This window comes from Centrocercus urophasianus, unplaced genomic scaffold (assembly GCF_019232065.1).
Source record: "Centrocercus urophasianus isolate 14NV4802_14NV808 unplaced genomic scaffold, USGS_Curo_1.0 seq_23, whole genome shotgun sequence".
NCBI classification, from domain to species: domain Eukaryota; kingdom Metazoa; phylum Chordata; class Aves; order Galliformes; family Phasianidae; genus Centrocercus; species Centrocercus urophasianus.
The window spans coordinates 5,225,308-5,248,255 of record NW_024884789.1 but is presented as its reverse complement, the minus strand read 5'-3'; the positions used below and the strand labels follow the sequence as shown (position 1 = coordinate 5,248,255).

Here is a 22,948-nt window from a genome sequence, read left to right as displayed (position 1 = left end):
GGTGGCATTCTCTGCTCCTTCCCCCTCTCCCCAGCTGCGATGCGATGGGCTCTGCTTCACTTTGCTTTTTCCCCTCCACCCGTTCACACCGAGTCCCCAGCGAGGCACAGCGCAGGCACTGAAGCCATTTCTCCCGAGTTATAAGAGCTCATTGTAAAAAGGGCTTTTGCTTTTCACACCTGCAGCCGCGGCGTCCGCACCTTTCCAGCCTCTCTTCTGCTGAACCGAGCCAAGTTTCGACCGGGAGTGAAATTTCATGGCTGAATTACGTGCCCCTGAAAAATGGGTTTCCTAATGGAAAGAATGATGGGCTGTCAGAACGGCCGGGGGCTGGAGGCCCTGCAGCGGGGCCGTGGGAGGCGGGCTGCCGTCCTGCCCTGAGCACAGCGCCGTGCACCCAGCCGAGCCTGCGGGTCTTCGTTCCGCGCTGCCTCGTCTCGTACGCAGGGAGAAGGTGGAGAAGCTCGGGGCGGACGATGCCGCAGGTAAGGATTTGGGCAGGGCGGTGTAACGTCAGGCTGATCCGCTCACAGACCATCCCCAGCCCAAAGGGATGGAAGCCCAAAGCACGTGGACTCGGCCGATGGCCACAACCGCCCTCGGCCGTGTCAGGGCGCAGCGCAGCGCCCTCGGCTCCCCAGCATTTCCCCTGCCCGCCCCGTGCCTGGAGCCGAGCCCCGCCTCGCGTCAGGCCGCGCGTTCGCCGCGTGCCGTGGCACAGCCGGCCCTGCAGGGGGCGCCCGCTTCCCAGCAAAAAGCCGCCCGGGGGGATCGCGGACCTCGTGCTGCCCTGCCGGAGGACAGGAGCTGCGGGGAGCCGGGATGGGGCGAGATCCGCACGGTTGGGCCAATTCCAGCGCAGGGATGAGGTGTGAAAGGCTCCTCGGGTTATGGGTTGAAGCGAGCTGCTTCGGGGAAGGGGCAGAAATGGGGCAGCGAGCGGCGAGCAGCACCATAGAACACACCGGGAATAAAACGAGACCCACTGATTTATTGTCAAAAAAACCCTCAAACTTTACTTGCATTTCTCTCAATAAATAATTTACAGTATGTACAGGTGGTGACACTCCGTGGGTCTGAGCGCAGGGAGGCGGGGACCATCCCGTCACAGCCCTCCCTTCCCTACGCCTTTTTGTTTCCATTGATCGGGTCTTTCTTGGCCACACTTCACCTCTAAGCAGAATTGGGTCGAACACAACCAAAATAAAGTGCTTCACTGTTTGCTTCTAAAATAGGGATACCCCAACCACCTTCTAACAGCCGACCACCAGCTGGGCTGCTCACCCCAACAGCGGGACTGAGCCATGCGGTAATTAAACAGGCTTTCCTTGGCTGGAAATTACCCTTGATGGGTCATTAGGGGAGGTCTTACGGGATGGATGTACTTGTTGGCACGCTGTGGGTTGGTCAGTTAAGACCACATTGCACCACGGCTGTTACCTATGGGGTAGCAGCAAGAGACGGACGTTTCCTCTGAGTGAAAAACTCTCTGCCTTTCAAAATGTGGGTTTTGGGTTTCCAGGAGACAAAAGTCTGGCTATTTAGTATAGCAAAAACGTCCCCATCAGCCTTGCTGAGCAGTCAGCACGTGGGGAAGCCCAGCAGCCCAGCAGTTGGTCTCCTCAGTGCCGTCAAACTGCGATATCCTTATTTTAAAACCTGCCTAAACAGAATTCCTGGGGCACCAGCAAACAAAGCAAGGAGCAAAGTAGTAAACACATCTTTTTTTTTTTTTTTTTTTTTTTCCTTTTTGTTTCTTTTCTTTCCTTAAACGTTTAAAAACCAATTACATCTCTTCATCTGTACAGTCACACGAGATCAATGCCAGGGCTCTATATATTAAAGAGACAATATAAATTACATCCATTGACACAAATTTTTGCATTTCTCTGCTGCTTTACAAATGGAGCTCTAGAGCTGTTAGGACACAATGAAAAGTCACGCTGAGTATTTACACCAGGCTGCCTCTTGGCACCAGTTCTGACTGCCAAAGGTCGCCTATTCCCACCTCTTTTGGTGCTAGCTTGACTCGTCATGCCCAGAGACCTCCCTTGAGCAGGACGTTCCCCCAAGAGTGATGCATGTTTGGGGGATGACTTATGGGAAATTCCCTCTGAGGAAAGGAGGGAAAGTCCACAAAGAGGTCTCCACGGTGCAGACCAAAGGTGGTCTCGTTTTGTTCAGTGAGCAATGAGGTGAACCACAGAGGAATACGGGAAGGAGAAGGGAAGCACTGTGTGGTGGGGGAAGGAGATTACCAATGGTCTCGAGGGAGGGAACAGATATCTGGGGGCAGATGGGGAGGGGGGACCCTCTGCTGCATCCTGTCTCCTGGCTGAATTTCTAACATTGCCCCATTCCAGAGACAAGCCCAGATGGGCTTAAGGTGCAATGGGTCTGCAATGGGGTTGCAAGTCATGACCCTGGGAGAAGGAGTGGAGCAGAGATCTAGCAGCAAACAGAGAGGGATGCTCCTGCTTCAGGACCTGGCTGATCCACCGGCAGGTAAGGGGATGCGGGGCCCGAGGGGGTGCAGATGGGGTCTCCCACTGAGCAGCCTCCCCAGTGCCAGTTTTAGGGGAGCAAACGGCACAAGGAGCTCGTCTGACACTGGGCACAAGTTAAAGAAAATGCTTGAATACTGGCCAGGTTTCTCCTGTTGCAATCAAGAGTCCTCAGCGGGTCTGGGTATAGACAAGAGAGCCAGGAATAAACTGTGGAGTGAATCAGTGAATCAGGTGAAGTGGCTAAAATAGCAGATGCCCTTTGAACCACAGAAAACACAAGCTGTAGCTTGAGGATCACGGCCTCCTTCCACCATGATACCTTTTTTCTTTCTGCGGTCAGCCCCACCATTTTGGCCCCTGCCTGCTGCTCTGCATTGCTTCCTGCAGCGATGGGGCTGCAGAAAGAAGCACACCCCAAAAAGTGGAGCCCAGCCACATCACGCTTGTGGCTCCCTAACACAAAGCCACGTTCACACGCCAACATCACAGTCACCATGAGCATTTTGGGACCGTGGAGCAGCGGTGCAAGGAGGTGGGGGCTCCCCAGCACTCATGCTACAGAGAGGAGGAGGATGAAGGTGAGGGGAAGTGGGGAAGGACCACCTGAGGTACAGTCCAACAGAATCTCCCAAATGTCCTCAGGGCATATAGTGTTCCTCCAGGGCAAGAGCTGGGGCGATGAAAGACTGGGTGCTGGAAAGGAGCTGAGATCTGAGGACGATCCACGTGCTCCCCGTTGGATCCTTTTTCCAATCTCTCCTTGTCCAGTGCAGTCATCTTGTCCCTTGTCCCCTCCTGCTCCCCTTTCCCCACAGCATGAAGGAGCAAAACTCTATAACAAACCCAACCAACACTGACTCAAACTCAGCAGTGCTACCCAGAGGGCAGGGAGGGCCCAGGGATGCTCCGAGGGAGCCGCGTTTCCCGGGGCTAGGGCCCGTGTCCTTTCATAGAGGTGCAGTTTATCTTTGTTGGAGTGAAGCATCTTCACGTCCTCAAAGGCATAGTAAGCAGCCAGCATGAAGTTGACATCCCCCGTAGTCAGGAGATCAAAGACGCAGGACTGGAAGTAGAGGTCCTCTACGGGCAGCTTTTCCCTGCACTTGGCCGTGGCGGATTCGTAAGTGAAGGCCTCAGGGGGGGCCGGCAAGCTGGGCCCCTTCCTGCGAGCACGGCCCTCAGCGGCCTGAGCCAAGCGGAAGGTCTGGAAGTCAATCTGTTGGTTGAGCGGACAACCCCGGAGGCACAGGTAGAGGCCCTGACTGTCCCGGTCCTCCACGGCGTTGACCACCTCCTCCGGCATACGCACGGCGAAGGTGAGGTAGCGGCCCACCTGCCTCACCACGATGGTGGTGCCGATGTACTTGGCCTGGATCTCAATGTGCTGACCTGACACCTTCTCGGTGATCTTCAGGCTGTTGGCTCCGTGTTTGTCGCCGCCGTTCTTGGAGCCGTCAGCAAAGGCGGCAGGGAGCTCGTCCATCTCCGCCTGGTACACTTTCTGCTCCACGCATTCCTGGAAGCTCTTGAAGATGATGGTGAGCTGTGGGAAGAGAAGGATAAAAAGGAACGGGGTTACAAGCTGAGAGACCGCCTGAGAGCACACAGCCACTGCCAGGATCAAGGTGGGAGGTGAAAAAGCTGCTGCTTGACCTAGCTAGGACTATGGCCCCCACTTCAGGGGTGAGCGCTTTCTCTTAAGAAGCTGCCCCAACTTTTAGACATGCAGACAAGATAGTGCTCCAATTTTACACGCTCAAATATGGTCATCCTGCTTCAGCATGGAGGTAAAGGCACCACGCACTGATGCCAAGACCCAGAGCCTGGACTGAATGCGCCACCTGGAGCTGTGCTGTTATCTCCAGGCCCCACGCAGAGCTCCCATGCAGCTGGAGCTGGCTGCAGGATCACCAGGCACAGGCCTGTGGTGGCATGCCCATGCATGCAGCACTGTCTCGCCCCCAGGGCCTGGCTCCAATAGGTGGTAGAGCTTCTCTGGCTCCCATGGTATTCACATCCCACAGTCCCAGCCTCCTCCCTTCCCCGGCTTTGTAGACAAATGGGAGTTTTTCCTTTGGACCCCTGAACGTGTTGTGCTCCATCTCAACCGCATGCATTCAGTATCTTCAAGCAGGCGTGATACAAAGGGGAAAATGGAGGCAACTCAAAGGCCTGGGCTGAACACGTGGGTGGCTCCCAGCTGCTCTGCTCCCAGCCCCTGTCTCCCACCACTCTTCCACTGAGCCCCAGATGCTCCCAACCCAGTGGCAGCTCTGCTGTCCTCTCCTCGGCCGTGTCCTGAGGCACCACCTTGCAGCACCACCCCTCCCACAGATGTCCTGCTGCCTTCTCTGGATCCTACCCTGTCTCTGGCTGGAAGGCATAAGGGTAAGTCACAGACTGTCAAGCAGAAATACAAAGAGCGCCTTGGAGGAAGAGGCCTTCCTTTCAACAGCACATGGTCCACTATCAGTGGCCCAGGAATGCTTCCCGTAGCTCGTGCTGCAGATCTCATGACTAATCTCTTGCCACCACAAGCCCGTGAGGCAAATAACGGGTGAAAAGGCTCAATTAAAATGGTGACCTTGGGATCCAGACTAGAATTGAAGGTCCCTGTGTCCTCAGGGACCACCTCCCTCCAGCCAGACTTAACTGCACTGCTTCAGCAAGTTTTTAACACTCTTTGGTAAATAAGGAGTTGCAAGCATCAGCAATTATCTCTCAGGATGTTTATTAGGGACATGTCAAAACCAAAATGTCAGCTTCAGCTCAGACTGAAACAGTCACATCCAGAAGTGGTGGCTGTTGGGGCCAGCCCCGGGTTTGTTTGGACCTCAGGTGTCCCTGAAAAAGCGCTGCCATCTTTCCCAGTCTGCCTGTGCACAGACATCTGGAGTCCCTCCGGAGGGGACTTAAATTTGTCATCCCCATTCTTTTGTCTGTATTGCCCCCTAAGTTACAGCAGCCATGGCTCTAAATTGCACCGGGAGAGGTTCAGGCTGGATATGAGAAATAGTTTCTTCTCAAGAAGTGTTGGGTGCTGGCACAGGCTGCCCACAGAGTGGTGGAGTCACCGTCCCTGGAGGTGTTCAAGAACGGTGGGGATGTGGCACTAAGTGACATGGTTAGTGAACATGGTGGGGATGGGTCAATGGGATGATCTCTGTGGTCTTTCCCAACCTTAATGATTCTATGATTCTATCCCATCTCTCTAACTGCAGAGACAGACGAGGAAAATCTGGATGAGCAGCTGATATTTATAGCCAAACACCCGCCTGCAGAGGAACTCCCACTCTTACCCTCCCCAAGGAGATGGGCAACTTGTTGAAGAGACAGCTTTTGGGAAGAAATGGCATTTGGAAGCACCTGCACCCTGCTCACGAGCTTTGCCCAAGGCTCACCTTGCTGGTGGCGGTCGCTGAGGAGCCAGGCAGCACTGGCGTGTTGGTGACCTGGACGTTCAGGTAGTTATTATCAATGAGCGGCCAAGCCCCTTGCACCTTGCAGGTCTGGAAGGTGTCTGTGAAAGTCCTGAGGTGGGGATCCCCGAAGAGCCCGCAGTGGGTATAGTTGGGAGCTGCCGAATGTTTGTGAAAGCTCTTCTCATAGTGGCAGATTTCGGGGCTGTCAGAGCGCTCCTGGCTGTCCCCGGGGGGCAATGTCCGGAGGCGGGGCTGGGACGTGGGTCCATCCTTGGAGCAGTTGTGTTGCACCATGAGATCGTCTATGCCATGCACGGCCGAATGGTAGGCCAGGTCCCCCCTGCAGGTGCGGGCGGTGCGACGGGTGCAGTGCGCGTAGGCGCGCAACGCCGTGCAGAATTCCGGGGTTTCCTCTGCGCCCAGGTGGTGCGAACCCGACGTGGCCGCCCAGAACTCAGAGTTGCACTTGAGGATCTTGCATGGAGACGTCACTGCGAGGCAGGGAGAAAACACAACGGGGTCAGTGCTTGCGTGGTCCCCACCTTGCACGTCGTCGAGGTCCAACTCTCCCCCCCCCAGCCGGGTTCCCGCAGCCCAGCCCCATCACATTGGTTGCACCGCGTGACGTGGCCTCGCTCACCAGACGTGACCCTCTCACATGACCCCAGCTCTCATGCATCAAAGCCTAGGAAGCCAACAGAATGTGCCCCGATTTAAGCCGAGAAGGGAAAGAACACCCGGCCTTCAGACGAATGTTCCTGGGGGAAAACGGGGTGTTGAAGAATGGGACTCATTCATTAACAGCATAAGGCAGGATCACTAATGTGGTGGGAGAAGCAGTGGGGTTCTTAATGTGGTGGGAGAGATGCAATGGGGCTTTTATGCCCTTTTAGCACTTGACATTGAAAACGGTGCGGGGCAAATTACCGCGTGTTCTGCCTCATCTTCACCACGGCAAAAATCCACGGGTGTGAAAACCCATCCCCAGCACAGCCACTGCACCCCAGACATGCAGTGATACCGGCACCGGGCAGAGCGGGATCCGAGCTCAGGCACCGCACTGCCAGGTTTGGTGCTGCAGCTGAGAAGCTGTGCACCAATCCAACAGCACCCCATGCTGCAGTGCACCCCTGGGTGCTCGGGGAGCCTGGGGCGGGAGGCAGGAGGCCCGTTCCCCACCATGACCCATGCAGAGAGGGAGCGGGAGGCTGACGCAGAGGAGAAAAACCGGCACAGCAGGGTGCAGGCTGCCAGCCGCCCCGCTTGCTGTTGCCCACGCGGAGAAGCCGAAGGCAGCAGAGCCTCTGCCGGGCTCAGCAAGCTGGAGGAAGGGAAAGGAAATTTGGATCCTGCTCTTTTTGTTATTTTTTAATTCCCCTTCCCAGTGCCTATTCCCCAGGGTTGTGTGGCTTCCCTGGAGCGGAGCTGAACGCAGCTGTGCAGAAGCACATGGCGTTCACTGAACAGCATGCAGACACTGCTTGTGCCAATTCGGAGCCCTGCTGGGTGAACCCAGGCTCGCACCACTTAACATTCATGGTGCTTTCCTTCCTCTCTTCTTCATCAAACCCCTTCAGAGGGCTTGGAGATGGGATCAGGCACAAAAGGCAGCAGAGCAACAAGAGAAAAAGCCCCACTATTTTCAGATGCTTTTGCATGTGCATATATTCCTGTCTTGGCGCTTGTTTAGAAGGAGGCTGGCAACGCATCTGTGCCAAAATCATTTCACATTTGTTTAAAAAGAAAGTTACAAAACCCAGCATTGTTGCAGGGAAAACAGCGTGTTTTAGTTTTAAACACTGCAGTGTTGGAAACCTAAACACAGTCAGTGCTGGAAAATCAGAAAGAGAGAGCAAAGCTATAAAACACTCAGCAGTCCGGCTCTTGGGCTGCGTGCTCTTTCCAAGAAGAGTGAAGTGCAAATAGGAAACGGTGACAGGTTCCTCACAGCTTTAAAATTCTTGTTTTAATAAGCACAGATGCTAGCAACAGCTCTGAGAACCCAGGAGCTGTTTCAGCTTGGCAGTGTCCAATTTAAACCTGCAAGAAGCACTGTGGAAACCCTCGTATCCCGCTGTAACTTGCCATCGGCTGGAGGTGACCTGAAAACAAGCTTTGGACCTGAGACATGGGCTGACACTTTCGCTGTGGTTGTTAGAGCTCACACTATAGCTGCACAGTGCCTGAATGCAGAGGGAGAAGGGAAGGTCGGTGCTGGAGGTGGCATTCCCAGTGGAAGGTATGAATTAAAATGCACACAGAAATTTGACTGGTACCACTATACTGGTACCACTATCCCTGACGCCTGTGGCACTAGGCAACAGGATCCTTGCTTTCCCATTATGCCTAATGCTTTGCTCAAGGGTGCCCTGAGGCTGCACACAGACAGATGTTGCTGCCCCTGGGAACAACAGGACACATCCCTGGGCATTCAAGACCCCCAGCCCTGGTTCCAGACACCGGGATGCGCTGTACGGAATTTTCAGCAGGAGTGAAGTCACAGCCCATTGCTCAACGACCATTAAGTCCAGCTCCTGGGCAGTTGCTGCTGCAAAACAGCCCCCAACGCTATGTGCCCAACGCATCCCACACTGCCACACCACTGAGGATCACTCACTTTATAAGGTTCAGGGTTAAAAAAACCAGTAATAATACCCACAATGGCAAGGAAGCCCATCTCTTCCCTCCCTGAGCCCGAAAGTGGGAGCATTCTTCTTTAAGATGTTATCGCTTGGGTTTGGCACCCGTCCCCTTCTCACTGTTTCGCACGCGGCCCCATATAAGGCCACATTTCCAAGCCAGGTGCCGTGGCAGCAGCGCATGGGGCGGTGCACAGCAGGGCTGCACACAGCCGTGCTGCTCCATGGATGTGCCTCTCAGCAGGCTGGTGGTTTGGCAAAGCCCTGGGGGTGCTGCCTCCTCTTTTTGCTACGGTGTGGACTGGCCACGGGGGGCTGGATGGCTGTGGGTTTGCAGGCAGGGCTTGGCGAGCACCTTGCTGTTGGACGCAATGATTGTGCAGGCAAATGTGTGAGTCAGCCCTGGGCAAGACACGTGGCTGCCACCACCACCATGCTGGGGACACAGGACAGAGCCACCACGGAGGGCAGCAAACGTGTCCTGTTCCACGCCGTGCCCTTCCCCTGGCAGCAGCTTTGGCACAGTCACGCAGGCTGTGCATTTGTACCCGGGCCAGGGAGCGATGTTTATTCAATTTCACATAATCTATTTTCCATCTCCTCACAATGGATCTGTTTTTGAACCACAGATGACTTAGCACAGGAACAAATCCCTCCTGAGCAGGAAACCGAGGAGGCTCTCCAGACTCTGCATGACACCCTCATCTCTGGGTGACACTGTCACTGTGGTCTGCGGCAAACGGACCTTCAACCTGATGACTAGGTGGTACCAATGACACCTGGCCTCCTCCCTTCTCCTTCCAGGGGCTTGGTGCCATTCAACGAAGGGACAACATTTCCTTCAGTGTCAAGGCTGGCACTCTGGGAAAGTTTAAAGCTGGACAAAACATTCAATGACAGCCACTCTGCCAGCCCAGTGTCTGCGGTTGTTCAAGTGTGCTTTCCAGGAGGACTTCTGCAGCCCAAGGTGACCACAGGCTAAAAAGCAATGCCCCTGCTGTGGGAGTTTATCACCTTTACAAATGTGGGTCCTTGCTTCTAAGTGGATTTTATCTGCCTTCATTGTAAGGACATAAAAAGAACCAGCGAGTTTCTCCGAAGCAGTAAAAAAAGTCCGTTAGTAACCAGCATGTGTTTCCCACAAAGATATTTACACACGGCAATCAACTCACTTGTCAATCCTCCAGATAAGCTAAACGGTTTGCACTTTTAAGTTCCCACTGCAAGGTGTTTGCCCAGCCCTGCAATCAGCCTGCTGCCTCCCTTCCCCACGGCAGGAGGCTTTCTGCAAGGCTCACCTCGCCTCTGCCTGTGCACACAGGGATCAGTTTATCCACCAGCCACGGTCATCCATGAGCCATGGCCACCCACCAGCCCCAGCAGTGTGCCTAGCAGTGGTGAATTCACCATATTCCATCAAGTGCTTCCCAAAATCAGCTGCCATCAGAGAATCACAGAAACGTTCAGATTGGAAAAGACCACTAAGATCATCCAGTCCAACCGTGGACCCATCACCCCTGTGCCCACAGAGGATCATGAAGGTTGAGGAAAACCATTGTGGCAGAACCACACTGTGCTCCCCTCCAGCACAGCTCCATGCCCCGCTATGCTGCACGATCCAGGGGTAAGTTTTCATGCTTCCTCCACACACACGTCCAACTTTAAGAGCCAAACTTTAACCATCTTCTAATTATCAGTGCCCCTTTGTCGGGCATCAGGTTGCCCAAAATTCATTTACCCAAATCACTCTCCTGCAGAAAACTAGCACAAACCCAACAATTCATCCCTTCTCCTGTAATTTCTCCAGCAATGAGAATTACTGGAAATTAGCTTCTGTAGGCAAAAGCCGGTTCTTTTAAGAGTCTTGGGTGCATGTTAACCAGACCTGTTAATTTTAAAGCGTTCACTGCTAAGAGATGTTGTTTAATATCCTCTTGGTTACTAACGGGCTGGAAAGTATTTCATCACCCACATGTGATGCAAATACATCACCCCGCTCCTTTCCAAATACATGGATTGAAGTGTAGATGTGCAAGCCTCACACATGCAGTAAAAGGCCTTTTCGGAGAACACAGTAAAACGTAATTACCTTTGGCCTCACATCTGAGCACGTAGACTCGGGCTCCTAAACACATATTTATTTAAGTAATCTAAATAAACATATTTATGCCGACACCTCCATAGGAAAGGCACGGCTCTCGGCTCAGTTCGGGGAGCATGTAGCTCCTGCATGGACATTGCACGCAGGAGAACGATGGGGAAAGGGCTGCAACAACCACAGCGCTCCTCAAACAACCTACGGAGTGCATCTCCTCCTGCGGATCTCCTCCTGTGAGGTTTTGGGGTCCGGATGGGGATGGGCAGCATCACCCTCGGCCCAGCTCCGACCCCGAGCTCCGCCAGCGACCTCCTTTGAACTGCTAATCAGAGCCAATCTTGCCGAATAATAGCCTGCTTATTATTGCCTCGTTTGCATAACAAAGAGGCCCAATAAAACTGATTTGACTGTGCTCAGAGGGGGTGTGAAAGATCAGCTCTGAGAAAAGAGCTGCAGGAATGCAGCAAACTGCTCCAAAGCCTCAACCCAGGAAGAAAGACAATGCAATTTGCCATCAAGAAAAGCCCAATAGACCAATAAATTACCCATGTGCAAAGGGATTAGATCAGGTTTCAGTTGCGCTGAAGTGGGGGGAGGAGGACCGGGAGGAGGGAACTGCAGGAGAAAAATAAACCTGGCTCTTAAAACGGCTGCAGCTCATATTTTGCAAGGGCGTGCATGGGGAGGTTGGCTCAGCCAAGGCACCTTCGGCGCTGCAGCCTGCATTTCGTGCCCTCTTCCAGAGGCCAAGGCAGCAGTAAATGCATTAAAAGCATTAAACGCACAGACGCAATAAAGGATGTGCTGAGAACTGGGTTGAGTCTGCAGCATTTTTTAGCCCAGCGGTTGTGTTGCTTAAAAGGATGCTGGGGAAGGGCTCCATTCGGTTTGTTTGTGCTAAAAAGAACACAGAAGTTTTCCCCTCTCAAGCACTATAGCATCTGGAGGACCTGCCACAGCCAACTCCCCGTTGTCCTCAGCACCCAGTTCATGGCCCCCATCCCTCTTCTCCCAGCATCACAGGCACGGGGCAAGCACAGGCAGGAAAACAGCAGCGTCTGTGCCTTCCCTGGCCACGAACTGCCAGATGCTGTGGAAGAAGCCCGTCCTGACCGTTCCTGTCACAATCGGCCCTTCTGGCTCCGGGTCACCGCACTGCGGCACGCTTAGCGGGGCTGAGCCCAAATGGGAGAGCTGACATCAGCACAGAAGCAGCAGCCCCGTGCTTTGGAGCTTGTTGTGATGCTGCTTCGACGGGACCCAGCAAATCTGGAGACATTCAAGATGGACCAGAAAGGAGGAATGAGGATTCACGGCCGGAGCAGCAAGTTGCAGGTTGGCCCATTTTGCTCTTCGGCTTCACTGTGGGACTCAAACTTCAGCAGTGCCTTTACTGCTTGGGTTAAAGCAGCAGCCTGGAGCTGTGCTGCTGCTGGAGGGTTGCTGAATTTTGCTTCACAGATGCAGACGGAGAGCTGGTGGACAGAGGAAGACAAGCGAGGGAAGCAAGCTCCTTTGATTCTTCATCTGCAGAAGGGCACTAACAAAGCGGCTCCCCGCCACGTCACACCACGGGTTTTCCTGGCTGCTCTCCCAACACCAACAACATCCGTGTGAACCACCTTGGAGGAGTGCTCCATTTTACAGATAAGAACATAGGGCCAGGCAGGGATTCACCCAAGGTGAGCCTAGTGGAAAACAAGGCGGTTTTCCTCCCTCAACCCCTATACGAAACGTCACCCCCAGCTTCTCCAACAGCACCTGTCCCTAAAGCAGCGACACGGGTGCCCTCGGTCACCTCCTCCAGCCACCAGCCCCAGCCACCCCAGGCCTGGCAGCCCCACAGACATCTGCTTTGGATTTCCATTGGGCTCCGTGCACCCGAGCTGTTTTCCCAGGGTGCCTTTGAAGGCACAGCTGCCACCCACCAGCGCCCGCGGGCCCCCCAGGTGTGGCAGCGGGTCCTTCACCCTCCTCCTCCTTGCCCGGGCCGCAGCAGGGCTGGCAGGGAAGCACTCAATGCTTACAGGTGTGGATTCCCTCTAGGAATAATCATCCCCGCTGTGCTCTTGTGAAATTTCAACCCTTCAAACGCAGAGGTAAATGAGACACAAAATGAGGAGATGGAGAAAAGCCCGGAGCACATAAATCTGGATGAGGCAAATTTATACAATTAAATGCCTGCCAAAAAAATTGCGGCATCTCCATCGGAGGCGTTGGTTTGAGCGCAGGGCGGGGGGTGGTGGCACAGCACCCAACCCAAAATCTAGGTGGGCACCCAAGAAATGCTGGGGTCACAGCTGGGGAAACACAGGGACCAAACAGCCCATGAGGTAAAAAGTAACAGAAAACCACCCAGCTTTGCCCACCCATCCTTGTGCTCAGCCATGCCCATGGCTGCAAAGCCCAGGGCCAGAATCTCTCAGCATGCAAACTGCTCAGGATGCTCACGCAGTGCACAGCAGGACTCAGCACCCTGCACATCTTGCTGTTCTCGTATCCGCAGGGACTGCAGCCCCGCACACCACGGCCGGGACGTTGCACAGAACTGCTCAGTTGTAGGAGCCAGCTTGTTCTCCGCAGTCAGAGCCCTATGACTTCATCAAGGGGATGGCATCTGGTTTTGCAGTTGGACATAATTCAATTCTCCCCCTCGCTGCAGGAATTTCAGCTGGTGAAGCAGTGATTTACTCAGCCAGGCTGCACTTGAGTGCAAAGCAATCTCGAGGCTACAATCGAACGCTCTGTTATTTTGAGAGCTGACGGACAAGACGAGGGAATAAATATCCCAGTGATGGGAGCTCTTCTTTTAATCCTGGCTGTTGCCAAGTGCAGGTTGCAAGGCTTTTTAAAGGCACTTAGGGGCTCTCCTGTTAGAAATGTGCTCCGTGCCCCAGGATAAGACTCCTCAGCTGTCCCATCTGCACATCTGAGCACAGCCGCTTCTGAGCATCCCCCATCCACTACATCCCCACCCCATCCCAAGCCTGCAGCATCCCTGAGCTCTCTCCAGCCCCATTTAAACCATCTGGGACACCGACTGCTCTTTAGGCCCCCTTATTCCACATTTACTGGAGTACCCAGTTATCTGTGCCAAACCCCCATTGCCATTGCTTTTTTTTCTTGCCACTCCTCTAATGTTCACCCAGGACTGAGCTGGAGGGAGAGCACAGAGCTCACTGTCACCGTGCCCCAGCTCTCTGGGACCAGCAGGTTGGTGCTTAGCCCCAAAGCCCCAGGTCAGGAAGTTCTTTGGGCTGCACCGAATGCTTTCACACACACACCCGCATTGGCCACAAAAAAGGAAACCTCAGCTGCTGCCAATATAAACCCAAAGTCACCCCCGATATTCCCCCATTTCCAGTCAGCAAGGACCTAGAATCTTGGGAAGGCAATCTGTGGGGGAAAAACAAGCAAAGCGCCCACCCCATATCCAGGTACAAGGCCAGCTCAGCATGCAGTACAACAGGGAAGCCCATGTATTTCCAGGCTGACGTTTGAATCTGTCCCCACTTCCCAGCACTGACAGTGTCCTCCCAGTCCCTGGCCCTATTCAAGGTGCTCAGGTGGTGTTGGTTCAGCTCCTCTTCTCAATATTGGCTTAATGCTGTTATTACATCCCTCCTTGCCAGCGTGACAAAAACTTTTGGGCTGGATCCTTCGTGGGAATCCACCCCTTTGCCCAGGTGGACCAAGGGCAGAAAATGTTTTGAAGGCAGAAGCAGCCAAAGCAAGCCACCATCTGGGAAAGCCGAAGTGAACTAAAGGACTATGGGAGAGCAAAAACTGGACTGAATTTCAAAACGATTTGCAAGAAAACTCAGTGCAGCCCCAGCTGGGAGGCGGAGGCACCCCAGACACAAGGGTGGGACAATACCCATGAACATCCCAAGTGTTGGTGTGAGCACCATCCTGCTCCCCATGCAGGACTTCTGCCAGCGGTAGCTTTTTGTACATCAGGATCCCCCCCCCCCCCAGGACCTCCATGGAGTTGAAGCCAGGTTGAAGTCATTGGTGTGAAAGCAGTACACTTGAGAATCCAGCCCAAGCTGCATGTGGGGGGGGTTACGCAAGTAAATAAGTAAGGCAGGACTCGATGAGGCAGCGACCCAGCCCACCAAGCCCCACGTCCCCCCAGGTTTTGGAGTACTACGTGGCTTCCTGGGGCCGCGACACCTTTTTGGGGACTCTGCCAAAATCCTTCATGGGAAACCAAGAGGGGGAAAGGAGGAAGAAATTCCCCCCCCCCCCCCGTACCCCATCCCCATCTTCCCACCCCCAGAGCTGGCAGCGGGCCCCCCAGCACCACACACGGGCAGCACCATCTGTCTGCTCCCTGCTCCCGCCGGCTCCGGATCGCCCCGTTTTGCCAGTTCTTTGCACCTTATTTGACTGCTGAAGGGAGAATCAAACAAAGCAGGCGGGCAGATCGCGTATCAAGTTCTTTCTTGCACCGTAAATCTCACAGCCCCAACCCGCTCAGAACAGGGCATTGTGGGTGCTGCGATGGCTTAAACCCCCAAACTGGGCGTTTGTGCAGGGCTGGGGGGGGGGACGGCTCGGCGTGAGCACGGCACAGATGGGCTCACTGCATGTAAGACAGGAGGGCGCAGAGCAGCGCTTTATTTATTTGCTGCATGTGTGTGCAAGACGGCTGCACCTACAGTTATGCAAAAGAAAGGCATAAAATTTGGGAATGGGGAAAACTTGTGCTCAAATGCGAGATAAACAAACCTAGCAGAGCGGAGCGCAAAGGCTGTTCGCTCTCCCTCCTGCTTTCTCTCCTTCCCCCCTCCACTTTTTGCAGGCAGAAAAAAAAAAAAAAAAAAAAAAAAAAAAGGAGGTAAAGAAACTGGAGAGTTTTGGAAGGAACAAATCCGCCTCTGTGGACTCGGTTTCCCCTCCCCCAACAAAAACAAGCACTCAGGGCTTGAAGGAATTTGCAGGCAGAGATCTGCCAAAAACATTGTGAAAAACTATGGGGGATTCATTGGAAACAGATGGCGTTTTCAGCTGTAATTCTGAAATTCTCTCCTTTTCTGACACAATACAAACAAACCGGGGGTAGGGGCCGGGGGGGCAGCGGCGTTACGGGGCAGCGCCGGTGGGGGGCCGGGCCATTTGGTCGCCGTGCAGCCATTTGCTGAGCCCCCCCTCAACCCAACCTCCCCCCACGTCGACCATCCGCGACCGAAACAACGATGCAAAGGCTGCAGCACCCGCGGAGGGCAGGAAGGTGACGGCGGAGGGGGGGCAGCTGGACCGCACATCCCGCCCCAGGTGAGCACCTCAGGGCTGTGCCATCCCCCACCGCCTTCCCCATTCCCAACCGCATTCCCCCCGTCTTGTTCCCATGCCAGCACAGCAGCGGCGATCGAAGCAGACCCCCCCGGCACTCGCACCCATCAACGCAGCAGTGGGCATCAGGCGCGCTCAGGTGCCCCCACCGCTATTTCAGGGCACCCCCAGGGACGGAGAACACCGTAGTCTGACGGCTGCTGTCAGAGCGAACCCCTCCTGCATCGCCCTGTTGTTTTGGGTTGTTTGAATTATTACTATTTTTCTTCCTTCTCCCTCCCCCCCCCCCCCGCCTCCCAAACCCTCCCGATCGTCTCTTTTCCCCGTGAGACGAGGCAGCGGGGAGACAAAGAGGTGAGCGCACGGCAAAACCCCCGCAGCGCTCGGGGGGGGGCGGGGGCAGCAAATCTCAGCCCCCCACTCCACTCCTCCCCGCTCCTCTTAAACATGTGGCCAAGTGCTGCGGAGAGCACGGAGGAGGCCCACGGGCAGGGGAGCGGTGATATGCAGGGGATGGTCTTCAGAACAAGAGGTTGGTCCTTACCTGGAGGGAAGATGCAGAGAAAGACAGGGAGGATTTGGAAAAGTCCCAGGGCTGTGGATCCTGCCCCTCTCCCCATACCCATCCATCCAGCTCGAGCTTTAACCACTATCCTCTCCCTGGAAGAAGAGTTTAAAAAAAGAAAAGAAAAAAAAAAAAAAAAAAAGGAAATAAGAAAAAAATAAATGGGAAAGGAGGAAAAAAGGGAAAAGAGAAAAAAAAAAAAAAAAAAAAAAGGAAAAATAAATCAATCGAAAGAAAGAATAAGAAAAAAATAAAATCTAAAAGCCCCACATGGCTCCGAGGAGCGATGCAGGGACGGGCGGCCCCAGCTCCTCCGGTGCCCTCTGCACTGGAGGATTACACAGTTTTCCTCCTCCTCCTCCTCTCCTCCCGCCCAGCCCCGGCCGTCCGTCACCCGCCGCCCGCCAATGGCCGCCGCCCTCCCCGCGCCTCCTCCACTGCGCGGCGGCGGGGAAGGGGCAGGGCCGGCGGCCATGGGAGGCGGAGGGAGCGGCGGGGGGAGGCGGCAGGGACAGGGGGTGCGGCCTGGGGGAAGCGGGGCGGGGCCCCCCCCCCCCTTCAAATGTCAGCGTTTGGAGCTAAAAGGCGCCGAGGGGAGGGGAGCTGGAGCGGGGGTTGGGGGAGCTCGCCCACCTGTGCGGGAGGTGCGAGCCTTTCGCAACCCGTGATGTGAACCCGGCTCAGTTAGAAGGGCGGCTTTGAGGTCCTCAGCCCTGCACCGGCGGTCCCCGGGGAGGTCTATCTTTGGGAGGGGTCCCTAAACGCAGCCTGCAACGCAGCCTGCAATGCAGTGCACTGTGTAACTTGTGCTTTCTCAAGACCTCCGCTGAATTAGTTCTGGATTTGCAACGTATCCTTCTTTTTTTTCCTAGGGAAAAATCCCACTGTTTGTGACATACGGTTGCCCCGGTGAGTCCTGGAGCTCCTTCCTGCTCCCCAGCAGCAGCTCCGAGCACAGCAGACGTTGGTTTGCCCGCCGGGCTCCAAAACCCTTCTTCCTCCCACCCCTGGGTGCGCAGCGGGACGAGGCGAGCAGGTCAGACCTGCAGGTCCCAGGGCTGCGCTCCACCCAGGGAAAGGCAGAGCCAGGAGGAAAGCATCCCCTTAACAGCCCTCTCGGATCTGTTTAAAATTTCCCTCAAAGGATATTTTAGCCACAGTGAATTGAAGACATCTCCTGAATGAGAGTGCCCACGGGCGCGCTGTGCTCTAACTAATGTGCTTTAACTTCCCCATTTTGGATCGGCAGCCCTCCTTTGATGGACTGCTCTCTCACCCTCTGAATGTTTCCTCTCCTCTCTCCCAGGAGTTTTCTACAAAGGATGCTGGCTGTTCTCCTGCCCTTCTCCCAGCTCTGAGTGCCATCTAACATGGGGCCCTTCCTGCCATGGCCCAGTACAGCCTACAGATGCTCACTGACTTCACTTCCAGTTGTCCTTGGAAATCGCCTTCTGCCTCACAGCACTCCGAAGGATGCTTTTCAGCCTGACGGTAGCTTCAGGAGTCAGTGATTTCCTCCCTACAAATATCCCTGCAGAAAGCATGTGGAAGAGGAGACAAGAAGATATCCCTGGAATGGAGGGATCTAACAGCGCCTGCCTGGTTCTCCTCGGGGGCCTGAGCCCCTTGGCCTCCAGATGAAGGAGGGCTTTGTCCAGGCTGCAGCCAGAATTAAAATGCTGGAGCTTTTCCAGATGGGACCCAGATGGGATCCAAAGATCCTGGGGCTTTGCCTGCTTGATGGGAGATGTGTCTGGGTCCCGCAGCTGCACACAGATCATAGAATCGCAGAATGGTTGTTGGATTGGAAAGGACCCCAAAGATCATTCAGTTACAACTGCCAGCTGATGCCTGCTGAGGGCAGAGGGAGCTCCGCCAGGAGGGAGCTGCTAGGCTGCATCCAGGCCCAGGGCAGTGGGGGAGGAAGGCTTACAGCAGGCTCCTCTCTGTGGGGGATGTCAGATGGGGGCAAGTAGGGCCCTTCCAGCTGCTGCTGCCACCCAGGGAGAGGTGCTGATGGCAGTGGGAGGCTATGAGCTGGGGGAGCCTCGGCCTGGAGAGACGGGGCCAGGCGCACAGGCTGCAAATACCCTCCCCTTCCTCTCACCTCCTCCACTTCTCAGCCCTAGTTCCTTTCAGCCCACCCTTTGCTTTTCCTCCGGTATGAAAAATGTCCCTCCTGCTATCACTGATGACAGACAGTGTGATCTATTTGTTTTTAACTTGCAAAACAGCCAAATGACCACCATTCAAAATCCAGCTGCTAAATAGCTGCTGCAAGGCTGGTCGGATTGTCTGACCTAAAGCCTCCTCGCTTTGGTGTTGCTGTTTTGTGGCAAGCTGACACATGGAAATGATAGACTAAAAATCCCGTTTGAGGCGATATTTTAAAAATGAGATCCTCGTTGGAGCTTCTGCCTTTGGTACAGGAAAAGCTGTAAAGCAATGAGCTGTTGCCCCTGGCTCTGGTTTGTGAAAAAATTTCTCCTTGACTTTGCACAGTTGCATCACGCATTGCAAATGGGATTGCTGTTTTTGGCACTGATCAAAGCAGCGGATTTCACTGGAGAAAACAACAGATGTGTCCAAACTGAAATGGCAGAGCATTAAAAAGCCCCAAATAAGGTGTGTCTCAGCTCCTGCTCCTTGCTCTGTGCTTTTCAGGTCACCTTCACCTTTCTGATTAGCTGAATCAAAGACCTGGACTTAAAATCAACCACGAAGACCGAAGCAGCGTGAAGCTGGGATTTCTGCCTTGCCCAATGGGGCTCTGCAATATGTGTTGGAGAGCTCTGACTGCAGTTTCCCTTGCTCCTTTCCTTCGTGAAGCCAGGATGAGGCTCCCTGTTCAGGCAGCCCAGCGCTTTTTGCAAACAATATGTGGGAAACCACCCACCGCTATGTGCAAACACCTCCGAGGCACAGTGGAGCTCCCAGGTGACAGGCAGGGAGAAATCCCAGCCTCTGCCAGCCGATAGAATCCTGCTGATGCTCAGCCGGCCCTGCTGGTCTGAATTTATTTTTCACAGCATTTCCCAGTGCGCTCTGCCCTATGCCACACTATGCATATCTGTGGGCTTCAATGGGGCTGAAGGAATGCGCCTAATTTGAACCCTAAGGTTTAAAGGTGATTCCTTTCCTTACAGCCTTCCTAATGGAATTACTCAACACCTGTAATTATATCACTAAAATAGTAAATATGAGTATTTCTGAGGGCTGTAACTGGTAGTTAGAGGAGTCCTGGTCTGCTCCTGACTCTCCTGTGAACTTCCTTTCATGCAGTGATCCCTGCACAACTGCAACATGCCTTTGCCTTCTCTGCCTCAGGACAAGGCATCCTGTTCGTGTCCTGGCTGGGGTGAGTTGTGATCAGGAAGTTCATCTTGCACCGTTCAGCAATGAGACGTGCTTGGGTTAAGCAGAAAAAAGCTAATCATTCCCTAAAGGAGGAAGGGAAGTTTGTAGTGGAAACCCCCAAATTATTATCTGGGGAGGTTTGCGAACCGATTCCAAAATGCTTATGGAAGTAAAAGCAAACACCTGTGCTCTGAAAGATTCCCTTATTAGAGAAAAAAGCTCTGAACGAGAAGAGAAATAATGAGAAAAAAAAAAGCCAACATTTTTCACATCTTTCTGCAGTAAGTCACACCTCTTGTGTTTGCGGTATACTGGGAAATTCATTTCCTTTCCTCTGCTGTTTTTTTTTTTTTCTCAATTATTATTATTAAATACTTTTGCAGTTTCCCCAGCTGACAGCACAAGCAAACTCTGCTCTCCCTGAACTGTGTGCCTCGAGGCTGCCCAGCAAGTGCCTGAAACCTCTTCCCTCCAACCTGTCACCTCACACTGTTGGTAGCAAAGTGTCCCTCCAAGGTCTCAGCCACGCACCAAGTGTCTGTTGTGAGTGAATGGGGCAGGCGTGCTGGAATTGAAGGCTGCTGCGTGGCAAAGTGCAAGAAAGTGTTGGCTGCCTGGGATCATCCACCTGCCTCTGTGAACGTTAGACTCACCGACCTGGCTATGCAAAGAGAGGCCAGTGGGGCGAAGGTGGAATATGCAGTGGAGTATGCATATGGTGCTATATGTAGCACCAGTAAGTAAAGTAGGAATGGTGCGTTGTCGACCTGCAACTTTGCATCTGCCGAGAGTGGCTAATTAACGGCAGCCCTAATTGAAGTTGCTGTGGATTACCATGCTTCAGGCTCTCTGTTCCGAGAGCCTGCTCCAGACTTGCAGCCACAAGTCACCTTGGAGCACTCCAAACCAGCACAAGGCAAACAGAAGGTAGAAAACTTTGTCTCGCTCATCACAGAAAGTGAAAGGTGGGGATAGTTGCAATCAAATTCAGTTCGTCACGTCCCTGCCTATAACAGAGGGATTGCAACTAGATGATCTTAAAGGTCTCTTCCAACCCAAACCATTCTATAACTCTGTGATTCTATGATTTTTTGTCTCGTACTTTTTGACTGGTGGTATTCCTTTCTCTCTCTTCCCCTTGATTGCAAAGCCTTGTGGGGTAAGAGTGCTGCATGGGCAGACTGTAGCTCTCCCTTGTTCTGTAGGGTTTGGAGGGCTGCCTGGCATTCACTCTCTGTGTATTTCGTTCTCTGCAGGGCGCTGTGCTTTCTAATCTCCTCTTTGGGGTAAGAATCACTACCTCTGTAGTGTATCTTCCGCACATCTGGGCTTCTCTAAAAAAAGAGGTGGGCTGGGAGGTGCCCAGGACAAAGTTCAAATGGCCACACGTCAGCTCAGCAGAAAAAATGGGTAAACCTGAACTACCAAAAAATAAACAGCACTGAAGAATTCGCACCCAGAGCTGGGTGTTTATCAGCAGAGACAGAAACCAGGCTGTGCAACGGGACAAGGGGGCAACCTTGGCTTTCCCTGCTGCCTTTAATAACTACTGCTGTCTTGAGAAAGTGCAAACAGAGCTCCTTAATCCCACCCCAACCTGGCAGGTCAGCTGAGGACATCTCCTGGGTCTCCACGTTTAAAGGTGGGCCATGACACTGTGTGTGTTTGTGAATGTGCATCTTCAGCTGGTTGAGAAAGGTGTCATTGAGAGGTCTTATGGAAAATGCTCTGTGAAACCCGGCTTGTGTCTCCTTGTTTCAATTCCTGACAGCGATGGACAGAAATGCAGCAATCCCATAGCACACATTTTGTGCAATTATTGAGGTTCCGAGATGCTGATTCAAAACTTTTTCCTGAATATCTGCAGAAGATGCTTTCCTTTTCATGGAAGGGGGGGGGGGGGCCGGACGGGAAGGAAGCAAAAACTGTAAATCCAGCACTTCTCTATGTATTTCAGGAGGTGAAACTGGGCCGGTGGCAGCTTTCATGGGGGGAGCAGCTGGGGGTGGCCGTGGCCCCACTGGGTGGTGCTGTTAGCCCTGCACCGCCTGCACAAGGATCCAGTTTATAAAATAAATGCAATCCAACGCCGCCTTAAACCACATGACATAACAGCAGCTTGCGAGCTCCCATTAAAATCTCAATTTGGGGAAATTGATTCTACCTCTGAGCAATTGCGATGCAATTACTCCAACAGGCAGCAATCAAGAATCACATCAAAACAACACCAAACTTTCATCTCCTGCCTCACAACCACCACCACAACAAAAAGCACCTGTCTTGCAAACACAGCCCAGCTTCCTTCAACGTATATAATATTTAAGAAGAGCAACGTGCAGGTCCCAGGCTGGAAGCAAGCCTGGACAGGGGCTGTAGGGCTGGTGCCTCTGTACTGTCCTGACTCGGCGAGCTTCTGCCGCTTTACACTTCTCCCACCTCTGCATCCGGGCTGAGATTGGGGGCTGTTTGCAGAGCCAGTTCCCCAGCCACTCCAGCTGTGTGTACTCTCCCTGCACACAGCAGCAGCCGCCCCTGCCCACCTCCCACATCTGGCCAGCTGTTAGGCATCGCCCACCCTGCCCACGTCCCACATCTGGCCAGCTGTCACCCTCCGACTCGCAATCCCCACCCAGCGCTTTGAGACCCCAGCAGCGCATCCGCAGACCGGCTCGGTCACTGCGACTGGCCCCGCTCTGAGCAGACCACCGATGAGAAAAGGGAATCTTTTCCGTTCTCATCGGCGGTCTGCAAAGAATTATTCGGCTGGCTTAGCCCAGGAAGGTGCAGCTTTAGCGGCGACCATCAGGAGGAGGATAAATTAATAACCGCATGCTAGCAGCAAGCCGGCCGGAGGGGAAGGGGAAGAGCCGGGGTTCCGTATGGAAGAGGCCGGGGAGGGAGCAGGCAGCCGGGGCCATGCGGGGGGCCGGGGGCAGCATGCGGCCGGGGGGGCCCCGCGCAGCTCCCGCTTACCTTAGCGGCCGCATCAGCCTCTCCAGCCCTCCGCGGGGGGGTGGGTGCAGGGAGTTTTTGGTTGTTGTTGGTTTTTTGGTTTTTTTTTT

The 22,948-nt window shown here is 53.9% G+C and overlaps 1 protein-coding gene and 1 long non-coding RNA gene across 2 annotated transcripts; one reads left to right on the top strand and one right to left on the bottom strand.

The window, feature by feature from the left end:
* Positions 1–971: 971 nt before the first annotated feature.
* RGMA (repulsive guidance molecule BMP co-receptor a) lies at positions 972–22,940 on the bottom strand. The gene is made up of 4 exons (XM_042824608.1): positions 22,860–22,940; positions 16,509–16,624; positions 5,909–6,420; positions 972–4,050 (listed from the first exon to the last, which is right to left on the bottom strand). Exons 1-4 carry the CDS (start codon positions 22,871–22,873, stop codon positions 3,340–3,342), a joined length of 1,353 nt encoding a protein of 450 aa, XP_042680542.1. The 5' UTR covers positions 22,874–22,940; the 3' UTR covers positions 972–3,339.
* On the top strand, positions 15,853–19,153 carry LOC122163405. The gene is made up of 3 exons (XR_006169896.1): positions 15,853–15,946; positions 17,402–17,438; positions 17,836–19,153. It is a non-coding gene; the product is annotated as an uncharacterized LOC122163405 (long non-coding RNA).
* Positions 22,941–22,948: the final 8 nt, after the last annotated feature.